The 22,432-nt window shown below is 42.7% G+C and overlaps 1 protein-coding gene across 1 annotated transcript in view; it reads left to right on the top strand.

The window, feature by feature from the left end:
- The window catches only part of TMA16 (translation machinery associated 16 homolog), a 60,258-nt gene that overhangs the window by 35,571 nt on the left and 2,255 nt on the right, over positions 1-22,432 (top strand). Inside the window, 2 exon segments of the mRNA XM_090036255.1 lie at positions 2,140-2,288; positions 20,792-20,834. Coding sequence (XP_089892381.1) covers positions 2,140-2,288; positions 20,792-20,834 — 192 coding nt within the window.

The following is a 22,432-nucleotide window of genomic DNA, read 5'->3' as shown; positions in this document are numbered from 1 at the left end:
ATGATACTTTAAATATCTAGAATATTTTCATTTGAAATTTTAATGAAAGGCAACAAGATTTTTGTTTTCCAGGTTGCACAGGGGTCTCTTAAGATATACAGTTTGTGTTCTATGCACAGGGTGTACAGTGTGAATTAAAAACAAGCATGAATCTTACTGGGATAAGGCACCATGCTGCATTTATTGGAACATAAAGCATACAACATAAAAGGAATAAAAAAACAGTAAGGTTATCTGCTTCACTCATTCCCATACATATTCATTCATTCATTCATACAAAAGAAACAAACACACACATAGATAGTTAGATAGTCCTGCAAAGGTTAAGGTGTTACCAAGTTCTAAAGATGCTTGGGTCAGTCTGGTGGCCAGCCAGACTGATCACAAGGAATGGAGTCAGGTCTTGTTGGATGCACCCAAAATTCCTTCTTGTAGGTGGACAGACCCAAAGCCTTTTCTTTGTGTTCATATTTTATAGTGATAGCTGTCCATACAAGCCTATGGATTCTGCTGAGTCAGATGCGAAGGTCATCTTCCTTGTCCTGTTGGCAGGCTGGGATTGGTAGGATGTGATCTTCTGGCTTTGTGGTCTACAGTCTTCGGGGAGGTCGATGCTTGTGGTCTTCAGCAGTCAGGGTGAAGCCATGATTTAGTATTTGGTAATCCTTAACTGCTGACTCAATATCACTGCAGTCTTTAACTCTTAAACCACAGGAGGGTATTTTTACCTGCTGTGACAAGACTGTCTTCCTTTATGTTGTCACAGATATACTTCATTCATTCTTTCATTCCCTCTTGTCAGACATGCCAGACATATCACAGACCTTACATAAACATTTTTCTTATACTAAATGCAAGTTCTAAAATCACGAGACCAACAGGTCAGATATATATCTAAGCAATAGGGGATTTAAAGTAGGTGGTTAATTCCATGGTTATTTAATATTTGATACAAAATAATAATGACTGATTAAAATATTATGAGAAATAAAACATAACAAGATTCATTATAAAATAGCAATATAAAGCAATTACAGCAACTCTAGCTACTGCAGTACAACATGTGTACAATCTCTCACACAAACACATACCTGCCTACCCATCCATAATTATTAAAGTCAGGTGTGTTCAAGGTAGGCAATTTTAGCATTTTTTTGGTCAAATTTGGCTGCTTTTCCTCGAAACATAGCAAAAGAAGCTTCCCTGACAGTATAGCAAGCCTTCCCCCACCCATGTCATCTTTTAAGTTGTTGCTCCAAAGTATGAAGGTACTAGAGTTTCTCATAATAGGCTGTAAATAGATGTTTCATTTGACCCAGATCAAAGCAGGAGCCCTTTCATGCATCATTGCTCCTTCCCCAGTAGGTGGCCCACACAAGCACACACCTTGACAGATTTATCCCTGGTATGAACCACTGTAATCATACAAATATGCAACAGGTTGTCATGGGAAATTTTTTGTACATTTTATCCAGCATACTTCACAGGGAGTTGAAGTAGGACACGGGGAATGTATGTCTGTAGTCCCAGGACAAAAGTATATTTCCCAGGATAAATGTGATGTCTGTTCATAGCCAAATAAGCAGGAGCAGTAGTTTATTAATGTGAACAAAACAGTGTATTTTTAGAAATCTCATCACCTATGATGTTCAAGTAGTCTAAAATGAACTATTTCTCAAAAAACTAAACTAGAAAAATTTAACCAAAATGATTAACAGTTGGCAAAATTTCACATTCCTATTTCAGTTCCTTATAGTGAAATTATTTGTCAACCTTTTGTGTAGCTTCTAGTCATAAACGGGAACAAATCTTATCCTACTCCTAGAGTCCTTAGGAAGTTCTTCTAATATAACGCTACCCTTCCTTCTCTAAGTTTCTTGCATAGGCTGATCTGTGCTATACTCTGCAAAATGTAATAGGAAGAATGATGGGATCAGAACCTAACTAGACTTTTTATACTTTAAAAATACTATTTCAATTTAGCTCACCGCAATCTGTTTGCCTCTGTAGCATATTTTGAAATGGCTTAGAAGACAAAGTATTGTAACTGGTAAAAATGTCCCTGGCAAGCAACCAAACTAGCATCGTTGTGATACAGTGTTGCTATGATTAGCTGAAATATATGTTGTTGTCTTTCAGTTACTTGAATCGATTCAGTGATGAACTGGAGCAGATTGAGTTGCATAACAGCATTAAAGGCAGACAAGGGAGACAGCATGGTTCCCGGGAGATGATCATCAAACAGACCATGGAACATGAAAGGCAACTGTATGAAGGATATGGGATAGGTATGACTTTAGTAGTAGCTTCTGCTGTGAAAACTGCAAGAGCCAGAACTACCACTCTTTTCACAAATCTGAACCCAGAATGAGGGTTTTAGGCAGTATAATCTTTCACTTTAGAAAACTTAAGCTCCCCTTTCTCATCTTTATTTCCAGGGATTTTGAATGTATAAAGCCAAACAAAGATTCTTCTCATGATTGTATGTTTTACTTCTATGCAGTGATTGCCTTGAATAGTTACTGTGCTTCACGTGTTAAAACTGTTTTGTTAAAACAGTTTTTGTTGTAAGCCTTAGGCTTCTCTTTTTAAAAAGTGATTATAACCTACCTGTGTTGAAGAAACAGGAATTCCAGCACCTCTCTTAGGCCTTGCCTTTAGTTTTTTAGCCTAAACAGGCTGACTGCCCTCTTTGAAAAGCTATCTTTATGTATATAAGAATGAGCATGATGCTGTACATTGGTTTATTAGCACTTATTTGGAAAGACAAGCATAAGTTTCTCAAGATTTTATTATTCATTAATAGTAACCTTCTCAAAGTCATGGAAACGAAGCCTTTATTTAGACCATAAAACACTGTGATGTTCTCTTACTAATGTAAGTCTAGCAAGAGAACTAATGATGCAAGTCTAGCATCACTGATGATCCCGTGACCTGAATCATTCACAAGTAGCGCAGTGATACAAAAGTTTCAGTAGATTCATGTTTCGTATCTTACTGTATATCAGTCACATTTGAAGAAATGCCTGGGGGCTTGTGAACATGAGGTGTGTCAGGGTGTCCCAGACTACTAAATCCTAAAGACCTTCACAGAAAAGACCTACAAATCAGAAAGGTAGTCCAGTATCTCTTGGTTTTGCTTTCACATTGATTTACTGCTTTCTCTTTCTTTGGATTGGATCACGGCTCCTGTAACAGGTACAGTGGAGCCAAAGGAAATTAAACAGCCCCAAGCTGAGTTAAATATGTTGGATTTTATTTCTTGGATTTCTTCATGTAAATTCAGAGGAGTGGTATTTCACTGTAATGGGTCTCCTGCCCCACCCCTAGCTCTGCTTCAGGAATACTTTTCAGCCTCAGTACAAAGATATTTTCTTCTGTTCCCTTCAGTTAGAGATCTAGAGCTGTACATTTAATAACCTTGTCAAACTTGGTAATGAATGTTTGTCACACTGTTTTTAGCTTATCTCAGGGTATAGACATATGTAACAATTGTACTGATATTAAATTATAGTAGTATATCTAGAGGTGCACTCATACGTTGGTCCGATATCAGATCAGTACTGATATAAAGAAAATTGTCTGGTATCAGATATTGGCCCAGTGGAGCCAATAAATGGCCATGCTGCGTGCAGCCACAGTGCAGCACAGAGTGGAGCCGGCAGCCTGCCTCCAGCTGGTAAGTTGGAAGGGGCATGGGGGCAGATCAGTGCCCCCTGTGGTGACGGACAGGGCAGGCACAGGTGCTGCCCAGCAAGGGGAGGAGAAGGGGCGCAGGACGGAGGCACAGCTCTCCTGCTGCTGCTTGCACCCTAGGAGGGTGGGGGGGTATGCCCCCAGATCTGCGCAGTGCAGGGTGGGCTGCAGCTGCGGGGTGGAGCCAGATCTGGCACTGCATGGGGCTCTTCTCGGCAGGGGCTGGGCTCAGAGTGGGCTCTGGTGGTGCTTGGCAAAACCCCAAGTTTTGCCAAGGCTCTGCTGCCTGCCGCTTGGCACAGCTGCACCTTTTCCTGGCGCTTGGGTGGAGGCAGGGCATTCAGCCAGAGCCGTGTTCGGTGGCAGTGTGGGGTTGGGAGCAGAGCTGCGGTGAAAGTTGAGGTGGCTGCAGTCTCCTCCTAGCGCTGCCAAAGCCCGCTCTGAACCCAGCCCCTAGTGAGAAGAGCCCCACACAGTGCCAGCTCTCAACCTGCAGCTGCAACCACCTCATGCTGTGCAGATGTGGGGGCACATGCCCTCCCGCCCTTCCGGGGCTCAAGCAGTGGTAGGAGCTGCCCCCAATGCAAGAGCTGTGCCACCTTCCAGTGCCCTCCCCCCATCCACACTGGGCAGCACCTGCCCCTGCCCCCTCCCTCACTGTGGGCGGTATCGATCTGCCCCCCCACCCCCTTGCCCCACCTTTCCACCACAACAGGCTTACCAGCTGATGGCAGCTATATCGGATTGGTATCAGTGGATATGCCTCCTTAAATTTGGTTCTCGGTATCGGCCCCAAAAAGTTCTATCAGCGCACCCCTAATATAAGCTCTTGTGATGTTATTTACATTTGTATGCACCTTTAGCAACGCAAGCATAGCAAAAAGATTGCAAATTCACTCCGATTTAATCCAGCCTTTTACCAGTGCAGAAGCATGAAAACATAATAGTTATAACAGCTCATGTGCATTCCTGAGTGGCAGCTTCGCCTCCCCTCTTAAGGGAGGTTAAAAGTTATATTTGTTCATAGCCTCAGTAAGTATATATTTATAAAATATCCCTCCCACTTAACCTTTAATAACTAAAGACTCATGAGAACTACCATGACACAAAAAATAAACTGTAATTTAGATATAAAAAAGAGACCAATAAAAGTAGACTCAAAACATCATTATTAATACAAAGAAGACAAGTCAGATATTTCACTTGCCTGCCATTGTAAAAATCATTCTCCAGTGTACTTTTTTGCCTCCTTGAAGGTTGCTTGTAAATGTTAGCTATGCTAGAGCAAAAGAAAGAAAGGTGGTGGAGGGAGAAGGAAACAGAAAAGGTGGAAAATCATAAACCTGGAACTATAAGAAGCAGTAGGTGTTCAGTAGCACAAGGGATAGGAATGATGAACTCTGAAAACCAGGGAGGATATGGTGTTGAGATAGATGAGCAACAAACACACACGTGAATTGTCTATATTTTTAAATGGACATCATTGCCAAAACCAAGTCATCACTTAAGCTTTATTAGGCACCCCAGGAAGTCATCTAGTCCACGTCTCTGCTCAAGGCAGGATCGTTGCTAACCAACTCTCCCTCACTCGTTCCAAGGGACACAGAGGGAGGAAAGCACTGGCTCCTTGGTAGCCCACCTATGGGCAAGCTGTCAGGAAGCCATGTTGGGACTCTGCTGTGGCTGCCAATACCTCCTAACACTGAACAGTCCTAGGTCAACTCAGGTCTGTGCAAAATGAGGGCATTCCCCCAGCCTGGAATCATCCTAGGAAGGCTCAAGGCCTGGGCTTTCACTTCCTGCCTCTGCCTGGACCTGGAAAAAGATCTGTGTATGGGCAGAGGGCATTTCCCACAACTAGTCCCAGGAGAGACCTGCAACCCTCTCTTGCCAGGCCCTTCTGCTCCACCCATCCCTGCAGCCAGCTGAGGACAGGCTTTCAATTACTGGACTCTTCTAAAGGCAGAGGTGACCTAAGGAGCAGCCTTCTAGCACCTCTGGGCTGAAGACCTCACCCGGCTAGAGCACTTATATCATGAATGTCATGTGCCTCAAGGCTGGGGGGACACAGCGACTGCCCGCAGGTGGTGGGGGCATCGTGGTGGTGATCAGGGAGCTCTTGCAGGCAGCTGCAGTGGTATTGGGGGTGAGGGGGAGCATGGCGAGTGGCAATCAGCAACCACCTGCAGACACGGCGGCAGCGGCAGCTGGAGGCAGTTGGCGACCACCTGCAGATGCCGCTGGCAGTGTCAGCAGCAAGGGAGAAGGGGTGGCGAGCAGCAACCACCAGCAGATGCCACCGGCAGCGGTGGCCAATCTCAGGGGGTGCACCGCCAGCCTCAGGGAGTGTGTGCGCATCTCCTACATATTGCAAATTATTTGTATGCTTAAAGTCCCCAAACACTTTTTCCAGCGCTAAGACTTTTACGGCAATTCTGTGAAATGAATGCCTGTCTATGGCCTAAAACATTGAGGTCAAGTATCTGTCTAACCAGCTCTTGAAAATTTCCAAAGATGGAGGTTCTTTAGGGAAGCTGCTCAAATATTTAACCATCTTCATTGTGAGACAGTTCTTCCAAAGCTCTGGCCTAAATTTGCTCTAACCTAAATTTCTTCTAATGCAATTTGAAGCCATTGGTCTTAGTTGTGTCCATTACAGCCACAGAGAATAGTCTATCTCCATCTTCTTTATATCACCCCATCAGGTACGTAAAGGCTGGCATCAAATTCTGTCAGTCTTCCAGACTAAATAATCCTAATTTCACTCTAATACATTGGGTCCTAGGCCTCTAATCATTTTTATTGCTCTTTTCTGGACTTTTGCAATCTGTCTATATCTCTCTTTACTGTATGCACTATAAATTAGATACTATTTACTACTACTGCTAAATAGAGCAGAAAGATCTTGATCTGCAATTGACAGTCCTGCCAGTACAATTCAAAATGCTGTTGAGATATATTTTTTTGCAGCAAAAGTATACTGTTGGCTCATATTCAGTAAAAATAGGTTGTTCCAAAACTGTGTGTAGACTGGAAGTGTCATGAGCGTCTATAGTGCAGTTTTGTCAGCGGTTTTATCAGCTAGGAAGGGGGTGGGGGCAGTTCTCCTTTTTTTTCCCTTGCTTTTCTATGCTGAAAGGGGAAACACTAAAGAAGTGGAAAATTGACATTTTTCCCTGACTGGAATTTAAATTGTGGCCTCATAATATATTTGGCACAAGTATTTCTAATATTGATAGAAAGAACTATTTTACAAGTACCTTAGCTTATTTAATCTTCCCACATGCTGTGGTTTGCATACAGTAATGAAGAATTTGCAGGTGCTTAAAGTTAAGTGTAATATCAATCCACCTTTCCCTCTAGTCCCTTTTTATTTGCATTTCTTTCTTCTCAGACAGCATAGGGAAGCGACTTCTTATCTGTTCTCAATTTCAAATTGCTCAGCTGCACAAAGTCTCTCTTTCACTTTCTGTCTTTTTAAAATAATACTTTCCTAGTCCTTCTCAATTTTTTTCTCTCTTATTGCTACATGGAAGACTCATACGAACCGCAAAACAGACAATGCTGTTAAATGCACAAAGCAAATGCATTGGAAAAAATAGAGACTAAACCAGAAATGTTTTCAGTTAGAGTTATCTCAATTTTTACTTACAACAATAGTAAGTTAAAAAAATTCAACAAGAATAACTTTAAGTTGATGGTGCAACTTTACATGTTAAATACTAGTTAAATACAATTTGGCATCATTCGTTATTTGTTATCACAGCTGCTGTAGGTTTTCTCTGTCCAGGACTCTATTCTCATTCAGAGAAAATTGTTGCTGCTAAATACTGTAATTAGAATGAGAAGGAAAAAAAAAAAGTCAGCTGGAGAGTCTGTTCTTATGGTTCCAGTTCATCATTATCACTAGAAGCTTCTTTAATGACAGGGAATATCTTCAAACTGGCTTAATACTTCGGTGTCTTTTTAACCAAATTCAAATTTCTCCTGTCTGTGTTTGTGCCTTTTGCCTTGAAGAAACTTCACAGTACATAATACTGTAGCTCTAAAAAAGGTTAACTCGGGTTTGGACACTTTTGTGTAGACAATCATGTTGATGTGGACAGAAATTCTAAATGTCTTTTTTTTCTTTACAACTTGGGGATTAACAGACCTGAATTTATTTTATGTAAAAGAGAGCATGATGGCAATTTTAATATTTAAATAAATTAGTAATTATAAATTATAATATAAACTCATCCAGAAATGGTAACAATAAAAGGGATTTCAGTCGCATCTACATAACTAACCTTAGGAGTAACTTGTAACTTCTAACATCTCCTGCAGTGCCTAACTACTTGTATAGCTACTGGTTTGGGCTTCCTGGTATATTGTGAGTACTTCGTGAATGACAGAAAATATCATATTTTAGGTGTCTGTAAATACTATGAAAAGCCTTTTGAAAAGAGACATCTGTGGTACTGAGATGTGCCATTTTTAGCTGTACACCTGCATAGTAATTACCTCATCTGAACTTTCAGTATTTCAGATAAATGCTTAATTTTCAGTAATTCTCTTATATCAGAACAGAAGCAAGCATACATATCCAAATGAACTCTCAAAGTTTAATTAATCAGAAAATAACTATTTTGTTTGTTTGTTTTTTCAAAATCCTTATATCGTGAAGATCATCTTAATTTTATGTAGAGAGAGAACGGAGAAATATAATTACATTTATCCACTAAATGTCGGCCACATTAATTTATAATCCAGTAACTACTACTCCCCCCGCCCCCTGCTCCTTTTTAGTCATACTGCTACCTATCCCAGTGCTCTTCTTTAAGTGACCTAGGTATAGAGATTGTAAGTTTTTCAGGACAGGGGTTGTCATTGACTTGCCACTCAAACTTATTTACAGAAATGGGAAAGATTGGTCTAGATTATATGGTAATGTAAACAACATATTTCAACAAGACATTTAATGTAGCTAAATACATGGTTGTACATATAGGAACAAAGACTGAATGGTGATAATGTTTAAAATAAGATGGGATACCTGGAATGAAACAACACTGCAGACAATTTAGTAGAATTCATGTTAGAAAACCAAGTGAATTTGAGACTCGCAGTTTAGTGCTATAGTTAATAATGCGGCCTTTGGATGAGGTATATCCATCAAATGCATTTTTTTGTCATAACTATTTGAGAGAACCATCGAAACAGCTGGTTCTCTTGAAGTTTTTGGTGGAACTCTCTCTAAATATATGCAGCTGTGACAGCTTGCCCTAGGCACAGTTCCCTCAGCTGGGTCCTGTACAGCATGGGCTTTCTCATGCAGCCTGGCTTTCCCCCACAGTCCGGCTTTCCACCCCACTGTCTGGCTGGGAGATTGCCGCAATCCCACCCTTGTGCCAAACCCAGCCTCTCAGCCACAGGGCAGGTGTAGGAAGGGAACAAATGCCCCCAACCCTGCCCATGCCCCCCTATGGGGCTCTGTACAAGGCAGGGTCTTTCCTCCCTGTAGCCTGGCTGGGCAGTCGCCCCTGCCTCACCCCTGTACTGGACCCAGCCTTGTTGGCCCCTGTGCTGTCCATGGGTTGGGCTGGGGAGTGGGGGCTTAGCTGCCTAAGCTCTTTGACAGCCCGGAGGTGGGGCCAGCCAGGTTTGGCTGGAGCAGACAGTGGGCCAGAGACTAGACCACCCACCCTGTAATGTGGGGGGGGGGGGAGCTGTGCTGAAGGTGCAAGGCATCCTGGGATGCTGGGGGATTGCAAAGTATCATGAGTCAGGAGGGGCTCTGGGACAGAAGTTTCATAGGATGGTTTTACCTAAATTCGTTAAGTCTGATACTACATCCATCCAGGTCTATCTAAAACTGATTTTGACCATTTTGAAATCGATTTGTATCCGCTGAACTGTTCTGTTACAGGTTTAAATTGGTTTCCGATTAATACCACTTTATGTGTAATTTCTGTCCCTAGCCTTACTCAATAGAAAAATGGGTCTGTTTCTAAAAAGAAATCTTTGTGGTTAATACCTGTGCTTAGGCAAAATTTTTCAATCGGAAATTTAAAATTATTTAGAGTAAGGGACATGGGTATATATACTTGTGCATGGGTAAAATTATTAGTCTTGTAAGCCAACAGTTTCCTCTAATATTTCTGTAGTATACCTCTTTCCCCATATTTCTTTCTTAGCCATTCTTGGTTTCTATATGTTTTATTTTTTTTAAATCCCAGTAATTGTTTCTTTTTCCAAGTACACAATGTACTTTGTCGTCCATATGGACCTTCTTTTATTATAAATATTTGTCTTGCACAGAGTTCGTTGTTAATACTTAGATAGTGATAGGATGGGTTATCATCTGTGAATATAGTAGAAACAGAAATCCTTTGTGGATCCTAGATTGAATATAATCCCAAACGTTCTATTTATAACCAAAGCTGTTGGCTAAGATTTTTCAAAATTAGGGGCCAGTAGTTAGGCTGTTAAGTCAGTAGTTAATCTTTTATCATGCTTATGATGTTTCACAAGTACTGATCAAGTAGCTGTCTCCACTGAGTTCATTGGGAGATGACAGCTATGTGAAATTTTGTAAAACATGCTATTCATTTAGGTATCTAATATGTGGCCTGCTAGTAAAACGGATGGTTTGGTGATTATTACTGTTCATACAGGAGACTCCACATTTCAGTGTCCAGGAACTAGACTCATGCCATATGGGCTAGGAACAGACACCCAAGAAGCCTGAGCCTGAATTGTGATTCAGTTTTTGCAAGTTAGTCTAACCCTGCCTAGGCTGAATCAGTTTGTAACTGCACAGACATCCCCTCTGGACTGAGAAAATGCAGACACATGCCTGCAGTGGCTCAGACTAGAAGCTGGTGGGTGCTAGAGGAGCCTTCCCTAGCACAATGTTGAGCTGAGGGGTGGGGGGTGCATGGCCAGGCCCTGGCAGGAGGCTCTGATTAGGGAAGGGTTCCCTCCCCCCTTACTGGTCAGTGAGGAAGCCAGTAGGGATTTATACAGCATTTATCACCCCATCACCAAAAGAAAAGGATCTCTCATTAGTTCAAGCTCTCCTTAAACAACTTGTTCCAAGGAAGGAGGGACTTTAACAACTACCTGTTGATTAGCTCCAAAGAGCCCTAAGCCTGTCCTGTCTCCCTTTGTCCGGTCTCCTACAGCACAGACTGTAGCCAGCATGTGGTATGCTAGCTAATGCTGAGAGGTGTCTGTGTAAGGCAGAGTGGATGGGGGTAGCAGGAGAAACCAGGTGGACCCTGCTGTATGTGCAGTCTCTGCCCGAGCTGCAACCATGGAGCAGAGAGCCCCACCCAGCCTCGAGAGCATGCTGGGATGCTGGAAGAGTTTGATATAACTTAAATCAGGAAGGGGTCTGGGACAGACATTGCATAAACCAGTTTGACCCAAATCAGTTAAATCTAATACTGCATTCAACCAGATTTATCTCAGACCAGTTCAGCTATTTTCAAGCCAGTTTTATGTGCACTGAACATCTGTTCTGTCACAGGTTTAAACCAGTTTCTGATTACTTAAACTGCTTTATGTGTCATGTTGGTCCCTAGCCATGTAATGCAAAGCTCTCTTATGGCAGCTATATCCCACCCTTCCTTGGTACACTAGACCAAGTGTCCAACCTATCGCCTGCAGGCCAGATCTGGCCCAGGGAGCCATTTGGCCTGTGGATATACCACTTGGTGGGGCTGGAGGACTTGAGCAGCAGAGACCATCTTCAATGCTGTGGCATTGCTCCTGCCCATTTGCCTGCTTCTAAACTGGATTTGGTCATTTTGGTGCTTAGCCTGAAAAGGTTGCCAAACGCTACATGAGACGGGTCAAGGCACAGGGTAAAGTCTCTTTCCAGCTTGCATTCTTTTTTGGAGGCAAAATGTGGTGGTGCTGCAATTTGAGATACTAGTTACTTTGCTGATGTCAGTGATGCACAGCCATTTTTGAACAGTAGCAAATTGCCTGTCAATAATGATGGGCAGGCAGGGACACAGGCCCATGTCTGGTACCCCCGCTCCTTTGGGTCCTGGCCTGTTTCTTCCCTCCCCTCCCTTCCTAGTTTGGGTCCAGGCCCGTTCCTCCCTGCTGGTTTGGGTCCAAGCCCATTTCTCCCCCAGCTCCCGTTTCCCCCCTCCCCCTCCCAGTTTGATTCTGCTCTCCCTCTCTTCCCTCCCCCCCCCGCCCCGGTTCAGGTCTGGGCGTGTTTTCCACACCCCCCCACACACGCACACTGTGCCCCTGGAATAGGTGCCAGGCTCCAATTGTCCCATGACCCGGTGCAGCTGGGGTCCCAGTCACCATGAATGGACCCCAGCCAGAACAGGTTGTGGGCATGGCCCATGGCCTCCTGGTCTGTGCACAGGCAAGGGTGGGGCAGCTGTGGGCTTTGCTAAGCCTCTATTCCCTGCCTATGCTTTGACAACAGTGTGGCACCACGTGAGTCCCAGTACAGGGCGGGCTGGGCCGGGCACTGAGGCACAGGGAGCCATGCCACACTATGTTGTGGACAAAGCAGAGGCAGGGAGCAGAGGCCGAGTGCAACCTGTAGCTGCCCTGCCCTTGCCTGTGCACAGATCGTGGGCCCACGCTCTCCTCTTGGCTCCCCTGTGCTGTGCCACTGGGGGAGCTGCAGGGCTATGATTGCCCCACGACCTGGCCCAGCCAGGGTCCCGGTCACCATGATTGGGGCCCCGGCTCGGCCAGTTCATGCAGCAGTCAGAGTTCCGTGGCTCATCCAGGGACACGCGAGGGAGTCAAGAGGTGGCATATCCTGTTCCCCCCCCTTCCCCCCCCGGCTCCTTCTGAATGTGGCCCAGTATGCTGCTCCACCCTGCACTACCTCCCTGGGTGGAGGCAGTTGCGGGCACAGCAGGACAGGGTGTGCTGTTCTGGGGCCATGCAGTGACAGTGACTGTTCCCCTCTCTCACCGCTGCCTCCTGCTCCCTGCCAGCGGTGGTCTGGAAGCATGCCTCCCAACAACAGGTAGTAGGGAGGGGAATGCAGTGGGGAGGGGGGGAGCGGGCATAGTGTGGTGTACCATGCCACGCAGCAGTGCCCAGCAGCAGCGTGCCACAGAGTCATGCCCATGCCCCGCAGCAGGGAGTGCCCCTCAGCAGGTAGTGCCCCATGGCAGGCAGTGCACCACGCTGTGCCCCTGACCTGCTCCCTGGCCCCCGACCACTGCCTCCTGTCTGCCTTAATCTGTCTGTCTGTCTGTCTGTAACGTTCCAGACCAGCCAATTGCCACCCACCCTATGGACCATGCCTAGAACAGTTAGCCTAGAACGTTATGGACAGATGGACAGACTAAGCCTTTTATTATATTAGAATTTTGTATATATTTTATATAACATTCAGTGGCTTGAATGATGATTATTTATACCCTGAATAATAAAACAGAATGTACCCTGTGTCGGTATACACTCTCTGTATACTTAGCTTATTTTTCAACCGCTAATCTGGTAAACATTAATCAACCTTCCATATATATATGTATATGAATATATATATATTCATAGCAAGCACTTAAATTCTTGGATTACTTTATTGCACTACTAGAAACGAGATTCAGTGGGCTCTTGATGACTTTTCTCATTTTATTCTACAGAAATTAATGTCTGTTATTGCTGCAATAAATATGAATGAGTAGGCAATATTTTGTAATGAAGAGTATAAAATTATCAGGACTTTCTTTTTTAAATCACAGTAATAACAAAACCTCTCTGTGTAATTCATAACGAAGCAGACTTTGATATTAGAGTCTTTTAGGAAATAATTTTATTTAATGCAGCCTGCTTTTGGACTATCTTGTGTTCACTTACGGGAAAAGAAAAGAAATTGAATTGGTCAAAATTATAAATAATAGGAAAACCAAGCCATAGGATTTGTTGTTTGTGGTTATAATAGTAAATTTATCTGAATTCTGGTGTCTTCTGTGAATGTATTTGAGTAATGGCCTAGTTCTACAGTATATTACAATCTATGGTTAGTCTTTCCAAGTTACCATAGAAAATATAATTTTAGGAGGCAGATTTTTAAAATGAAAGTTTTAATAAAAACAAAGCAAAAATTGTTTAAGCTTTTGCTGATCTCTGCTTTGAGCTTTACATAGTACCAGGCTCTTCCATCTTTTGAAGTGCTCAGAACTCTTTACCAAAAGGAAGGTAAAATGTTAAAAGTTTTCTCTGCTGGGCAAACATCTATGCGGGGCCAAAAAAATCTGATATTTTACCATAGTTTCATAGTTTCTAGGGTCGGAAGGGACCTGAGCAGATCATCTAGTCCGACCCCCCTGCCATGGCAGGAAAGAATACTGGGGTCAAACGACCCCAGCAAGATGTACGTCTAACCTCCTCTTAAACACCCTCGGGGTAGGAGCCAGCACCACTTCTCTTGGAAGCTGGTTCCAGACCCTAGCCGCCCTGACCATGAAGTAGCGCCTCCTGATAGCTAACCTAAACCTACCCTCTGCCAGCTTGTGACCATTATTCCTGGTCACTCCTGGCGGTGCTCAGGGGAACAGGGACTCCCCCAATGCCTGCTGATCCCCCCGACTAGTTTATAACAGGCCACAAGATCCCCCCTCAGCCTTCTCTTTTGGAGGCTGAACAGGTTCAGGTCCTGTAGCCTCTCCTCATAGGGTCTGCTCTGTTGTCCCCTGATCATACGAGTGGCCTTCCTCTGGACCCTCTCCATGCTGTCCACATCCCTCTTGAAGTGTGGCGCCCAGAACTGGACGCAGTACTCCAACTGCAGCCTGACCAGTGCCGCATAGAGGGGGAGGATCACCTGTTTGGATGCTGGAGATGCATCTGTGGATGCATGACAAGGTGCGGTTGGCCTTCCTAATAAAACACAACAGCCGCTTTCCACTGCAACAAGAACTCTTCCCTATTGCATCACTCACCCCAGCTGGGATTTGAACTCAAACCTCTCACGTGGCAGCTAGAAACTCTACCACCCAGCCATCAGTGCTGGCGCTTTTAAAACACAATGACCCCTTCCACTCTGACAAGAATTTTTCCCCCTTGCCACTTCACTTACCCCCCTACTTGATCCAGCCAGGACTTTGAACTCAGATCTCCCACCTGGGAGGCAGAAATTCTACCACTCAGCCACCAATGTTGTTTTAAGTTAGAGAGTTTGGTATCAATCCTTCATGGTTAGATTTTTAAATTCAGATTTAATTTTTTCTCACTGGTCTCCCATCCAAGCTCTTACCAGGCTCCAACCTACTTAGGATGAGAAACATGATAGGGTTATAGTTCAAAGTGGTTTGACTCCAGGGTTGCAAACTTCTTTCACTGACAACCTGCACATATTTAATGACACAGAATTTTTTTTTACTGACGTTTTTCTTTCACTTAAAAAAAAAATATCCTGGATTTGCAGTCCTGTGTGACTGCAACAGCGGTCTTACCCTATGCTGCCCCCTGCAACCCTAGTTGCACTCTTCACCGTGTTGCCTCTCCTAGCCCACCCCACAGCCTGGCCCTTGCTGACCCTGTTCCCTCTGTCTTAGCATGGACCCTTCACCCACTGCTTCTCCTCCTCCTGGTCTGCACCTCTATCCTGACCCCCTCCAACCCCTGTACTTTTAGTGGGTGTGTTTTTTTTACGGAGTGTCTGTAAATTTACAGATAGTTGCCAATCCTGTATTTCACTGAATTTGCAACTAGCCCATCTCTAGGTTTTCTGTTCATCTTCATCCAAGATCACACATTCCTTAGCTGCAAATCTTGGTTTATCATGGAGAATAACAGAGGGTGGGAACTTGGAGACAACATTGTGTTAAGTGGAGCAAAAGTAAAAGCACACCAGATCAGCAGTTGTTAGCTAAGCTTCAGCTCTCCAAGGTTTCATTGTGGTTCAATGGATAAAACACATTCTTAAAGTAGCAATAGGATAGTTTCTTGGTGACAAAAATAGAATTTTAGGATACACTATTGTATGGTTGTCTTAATTTAGTACACATTTGGGATGAAACCAATCCAAAAGCTTCTGATCAGTTTATTTGAACTCCTGATTCCATGTAGTATAGCAGGGGTTTCCAACATTTTTAAAGAATTGTACCCCTTTTGGTGGCTGGGGGGCAGGGGGAAGCTTGTACACAGTGGCCACCACCACCACCCACTGTGTGCAGCTTTGCAGACTGCTGACAGGTCTTGCACCTGGCCAATTGCACGGAGCCCGTCAGCAGCATGGAGCCATATGGGCCGTGGGAAGATGGTGTGCAGCAGCACCACGGGGCAGTGGGCAGTGGAGAGGGGTGGTGGGTGGTGGTGCTTCATCCCTGCTCACCTGGGAAGGGGACCTTTCCAAGCACCCCTAGGGGTAGCATACCCCCAGTTGACAACTCCTATAGTATAGAAATAGTCACAGTGTCCATATTTTTAAAGTACCATATAGATATAAGTTACTGATTAGCATAACCCTACACAGTAGATTTAGTGCACTACTAGTGTTTTCTTTGTTGCTTAGAAGCTATGTGAAAATACTACATTAATGAGGATGAATATAACTACAAGCTCAAATTTTTTAGTCTTAAAAGAAAAATGAGGTTTTTTCTTTCCCACAACACTACACGTGCAAAGCACAAAATTCTTTTGTCTTAACTTGAAACTCCCAGAAGTTTTATCTGGATTCAGCAGCTCAGGAAGTAATAGCCTGTCATGTAGGTACAGTGATTGCACTTGAGGTGATCATGAAATGTATAGGAAAAAGGAAAACTTGTCCCACACTATTGCTGTACTGTCCAGAAAGGCTTAAAATATTCCCTTGTTTGTGGCAAATTGGAAGCTTTCCCAAATGAATGCCATCAACTTGTAAAGAAGTAAGTTTAAAAAAAAAAAAAAATCTAGTATTCTTTTTTCCATGAAGGAAATCTTCTAAATGTGAACTAAATGTAAAGTAATGTAGGTCTCCAATCTGAAGTTTTCAGGCACTTCTAATGCCTTTTGCAAAAGTTGTAGAGAACCCCATGGACAGCAGATCAGCTGACAAGAATTTGGTAGATTTCCCTGATATGAACAGTAATAGAGATGGTAGTTAAAGCTGTTCAGTAGGAAGCAAGATTCAAAAGCAAGGGTTGAAAAGACTAAGAAGAGTACAAAAGAGTCTTTTATAGCGGTCAGGATATATGTAGAAGAAGAGCTAAGGGTAACATCCAGTTCTTTTCCAGACATATCTGATAAACTGTAACTCTGATATGTGACCTTAATTAAATGTAAGGAAAAGGATTTTTTCAATAGCAGACTGTCCAACTACAAACACCAAGATGAATGACATGTTTCATGCTGCATTTTATCATGGGGAAAATAAGATACATAATTCAGCGTTGATAGTATTATGTGGCTTATTACCTTGATACTGAGGAAAATTGAAAGGTGGACAAAGACAGAATAGCTTCTGACTTTCACTTCTTGTTCAGGGTTTGAGGACAGCATAGGTGCCATCTGAATCAATGTGAGATTTTAAAGATATGAAGTGGTAAATTAGAGTTAATGCCAGAAAGGTAGCATACTTCTTGGTTGAGACATTTTGCTGCCCCTTAAAACTGAATAACTGTTTCTAGATAGTAATGAGACATTTCACGCTTTGCTAAAACTTCAAGGCTGCTGAGCATTAGCATTTTTCTAAATTGCTCATTGTTACTGATGACATGAAGCAGGTCACCTATAAGAGTTCACAAATGGTCAAGAAATAACTCTGAGTCATGTCTGTGCCTCAGAGTAGCTAGCTTCCCATTCTTGGACAAATGGTGCACTAATTTCTTTACTTGGTACAGCCTTTTTGAACCCAATGAGAAGGAACAGGTAGGGACTGGGTAAGAGACCACAGAGTGTTTTCCATGTAATTTCAGATGGTGGCTAGAAAATCCACTTTCCCAAAGAAAGGCAGCTTCCATTTTTTCTGAATTGCATAAAGAGAGTCCATCATCAAGCTATGCCGCTTGTTTCCTGCTCTGCTCATTTGGAGAGGTCACTAATCAGCATAAGAGGCTGTCTGTTAAAAAGCTGTTGCTACTGATTTGTGATTGAGAGAAAATTACCTCAAGGCCCCTACAGACATTGCATTTATCATGTGATTAACATGTTCTGCAAATTAAATAGTAACATGCTAGACATTCAAGCAATAAATCATGTGATAAAATGTCAAATCTGCTTCAAAAATGGCAACCTCACATCCGAGAAGTTTTTGATTGATTGTGGGAGAGGGACAGAGGAAAAGCAGCTGGCTCTTCCAGCAGCAACGAGCTGTTAGGGAGAATTGGGTGCAGCCCTGTCCCTGCTGCTACTGCATAGCAAAGCCTGCAGGCTGTCTGAGAGAGTCTGTACAAACACAGTCCTGTTGCAGCAGTGGTGACAGAGCTGCCTACAGTCCTGGAGCTTTAAAGGGGGCAAGTAGTGCTTCAACACCAGCAGCCCAATAAAGAATTGGGAACTTTAAAGGGCTCCCAGGTAGCCCCAGACTGGCTTCAGCTTGGTCTCAGGCTGCCCAAGAGCTGGGGGCTTTAAAGCATTCACAAGCCTGTTTATGAGTCCTTTAAAGTCTGTTTGGGGGATAGGGATGTGGAAGGAAGCTGGGGTGCTTGCCTTTCTGGCAACCCTGCTGCTTTCCAGCCAAGAGGCTTTGAATGTGTGGCTGGTCATAGCATTTTATTTTTAGTAGCACTACAAATTTTGTGATGTTACAAAATATGTTTGGAGTTGCCCCAAGAGAGAGAGAATATCTCAACATCTCCATAGAAGCAAAACATTGTAGTTAAAATTTACAGTTGCATTTCTTTCAAAATACAGATTGCAACACTGGAAAAAATAGTTTGTAGCAATACTTTATTGCTGTCATTAATAATTACTTCAATGAGTGTTATTAGAATTGTAGCAAATTAGAGGTGAAAGTGGTCATCCAGCCCAATCACCTGCTCAAAGCAGGGCCACCCCCCCATCTAGATCATCCCAGCCAAGGCTTTGTCTAGCTGGGTCTTAAAAACCTCCAAGGATGGAGTTTCCACCACCTCTCTGGATAAAACAGTGGTATGCTCCCTGACCCTTGAACAAGAATATCTCAAGTTCTTGAGGCAGCTCGGGTTCATATTTGGATGGAAAAAAATGGTACGCTTCACAGCCAAGAATATATTCTGTTTGATCAAGAAAGCTGTATCACTGCATGAAAATACAGTATTACACACATTTGTATACCTGCCAATTTCATTTTTTTTTTTTAACATTGTACTGCTCTTTACATTGTCAGAACTGTGTCCAGAATTATCTGCCCCTTGCAGAGCATTTTAGGAAAGAATTTTCAAAAGCATATATCCCTTTGTAAAATGTGGCTTAAAAGCCTAAGATCCAGATCCTATTCTAGCATTAAGCACTGAACTAGGCTCCTAAGTGTGTTCATATCCCACCCTGCTTAAGTCCTAGAAAAAATGTTATCTCACCTACTTTTATAACATGCCATCATCTTAGCCTTAAGACTTAAGTCACACAAAAGCAGAGAGCATCCACCTTTTGTGTTGAATCTTTTTCAGGGACTTAAGCAGGGTAGAATAGGATCACACTTTGGTACCTAGAGCTCACGTGGCAGGGCGTAGGACCTGGGCCTTGTTGCACCCCGATGACTGGTGCACCCTTGATTTGCATGACCGGCTTGGCGCGAGGAGGGATTTATGACCTGACAGGTGGGTGTTAACGGCGAGCAGGAGTCAGATGATTTAAAGCGTATTGGTTATACAGAAAGTTTATTTTACTTATGCTACTGATGTGATGCAGCATAGGCGGAGGAGTTGATTTATTCAGTTACAGCATGCAGATATCATGTTACCCAGCATTTACAGGGTGGGTAATAGACTTGATTCCGAGTGATTCACATAAGCCGTTGCAGTCTGCAGATTACTGAGAGCTCTTGATAAGAAAGATAATGACAGAGATAGACGGGCCGGCAAGATGGGGGTACGCCAGAAAGATTCAGAGGCAGAGGGATATTTGTGCACAAACTGTTCTTCTTGAGTGTATACGCAGTTCTCTGCTTTGGGCGGAAGTTCTTTCAAAGTTATACTTGGCCAGGTGACCAATTACTACACGCCAGGCATGAATAATTAACGAGTTGGCACTTGTGCTTTCTTTGTTTGCTCAAGTTCCATGCTGGCAGCTCATCCTTCAAGAAAGCGGGGGCCTTTCTTTTAGTTTAGGTGGTACTGAGCCTGTTTGGTCACAAGAGGGTAAGCACAACACATTATTCTGATCTTACAGTTTCATTAAAGTCAGCTAATCTCGTTACTGTTTCATGCTAGGCTGTCAAGGTTAGCTTCTCTCTTGTATGAGAAGCTCAAGTGATTTGAAATGAGGCACAGACAGGGGTGTGTATATGCAGCACTGTTAATACAGAGGGATAAATTACAATTGCAAAGTTTGTTGTGTTAGCTTCTGACATTTTGCTTCTGACCTTTTGCCATTGGAATCTGAAATCAAAGACTTAGATCTTTGACAGGCCTAAGTCTCATTGACACTTAGTGAAATTAGTTTCTTAAGCACTGGTTCCTTTTGAAAATGATACTTTTCCCCTTCAATCCTGTTTAGTTTATTTAGACTGAGAATTCTGTGGAGCGGGGGCTGTCTCTTTCTGTGCGAGTGTACAGAGGCACAACAGGCCATGGATGCCAGGCACTAATGTAATGCAGGTGATGCATTTAATTTTACTCCTGGTCATCAAACTAGGCATTTGCAGCTTCCTTTTTAAGGATCAGTGATTTTCGAGCACTCATACTTTTAGATAGAAAGTTGTTGGCTGTAGAATTTCAAAAGCTGATACAGAACCACAGGAGGGTTCAGGAAAAGCATGCTGGTAAAAATCACAGATTCTTTTCCCTGGGTTATGGCAATGGGAAGAAGAGTCTGCTTCCTAGACTACTTCTCTTGGATCTCATGAGAATTTAATCCGTATTTTCATTCCTATCTGTCCTTACATTTCAGTTTATTAGTATAGGCCTTTAGCCAGCAGACAACTGATGCTTCTTTTTTTAAAAATGAGCATTGTGGTGGATAATACAGAAATTAATGTGTTCATTTCTTTCCCCATTAGAAATCCCTGACTTTGTGAACAGCAAGCATCTTAAAATTTTCAGGTGAGTTTGTGTTGTCATGTTTAATCATTTATATATTCTGTGCGCGCCTAACAGGACGTTGCTGGAAACAGGATACTGGCTCCCTTCAGCTTCTACTTAAAAAGTACCCTCCACAAGTATTGGTAGAATGTCTTTTGTTTGAAGGAAAACTGATGAAATATTAACAGTATACTTAATAAGTCACTTCTTAGCAACCACAACCTAAAAAGTATAACTTGCTGGCTGCTAACAAGTAGTTATTGAAATATTATGAGGTTTAAAGTGCTGAGACTGTTATGATTGAGTTCTTGTAACTTCAGTGACTAAATTTTAGGCATTTTCAAACAAACATGTGCCTGAAATTCCCTGTCTGAATTTCTAGCAGTTCATATAGCAAACAACCTAGGGCTATGCTGTAATGACAGACATGAGGGATCAGATTTATGGTTCTGTGAACTCAGTAGGGAACACAATAGAGGCAATCTCATCTTCCAGGTAGAGAGAGCGCATTTTTTCTACAACTGTGCCTAGAGAGTCATTTTTTAACCAGCCAGATAAACTAATATGCAGGATCAAAACACTAAGTTTAACAGTGAATGGAAAAGTGCGTTAGCACTACTCTTCCTACCACTCTCTTCTCTGTCCAAAAAAGAAGCTAAATAGTAATTCTCATCTCAGTTACCCTATAGCAGAGTGGTTTATGTTTTGTATAGTCTGGACATAAACTTAAGTAAGCCAATTTGAGTTTAGAGTTCAGTCTTAAGTGGGTGAATCATACAAACTCTATCTTTTAAAAAAAAAAAAAAAGTGTTGTATTGCTTGTGCAAAGAGATTATTGTTTCCATTTTCTAAGGTCTCAACATAATTGGGTTTTTATATGGCGTAAGATATCTATGCCAAGAGTGTAGTAGGCTTCATGATTGGCTCTTTGTAGATAATAGTTCTTGGGAATTTGCATTGCATGGGTCTATGATATTTAATATTTAACTAGTTCTTCCATAATTAGAGCTTTCTTTTAAGTTCTTTTGATTCTGGTTGTGAGGCAGTGGACCAGATAAAACTTAGATTTGGTTTGAGATGATTACTCCTATGTCCCTTCATAACATGAAATCTTTAAATCTGTATTTTTAGAGGTACAGAGTGAGTAGTAGGTGTGCCTGTAATAATTGTACATTAATTGGTTAAATGGTCTCAACTCAGCATGATAAATGAGCATTTTCCCCATGGCAATGTAAGCCTGTAATACAAGTAATGATATCCAGTCAAGGGACAGGCTATATTTATCTAGCAAAAATTATAAGAAGTCTTAATTGGGTGATGAAGTGACTTACTTGCCATACCTCAGGCGGCTGTGGCTATGAGGAAGGAAGCAGCTTTGGAGGATTTCCCCCAGGTGTTAGGAAGATTGAAATGTTGTGGTTTTTACAGGGGACTCTGGGGAAGTAAACCCCTCCAGCTGTTGTGTGTTCAGAGTGATTTACTGTACCGTGATGATTGTGATAGAAGTGGTCTGTGGATTTATTACCTTGTTAGCACTGTCCCTTTAAAAATGATCAATATATTTGCTCTTGCCCTCAAGAAAAATAATCTTTTATGTATAATTGTTGTACTGAAGCGTG

Source organism: Crocodylus siamensis, chromosome 2, assembly GCF_052110815.1.
Source record: "Crocodylus siamensis isolate JL-2025a chromosome 2, ASM5211081v1, whole genome shotgun sequence".
Classification (NCBI taxonomy): Eukaryota; Metazoa; Chordata; order Crocodylia; family Crocodylidae; genus Crocodylus; species Crocodylus siamensis.
This window is presented reverse-complemented; position numbering and strand designations above follow the sequence as displayed.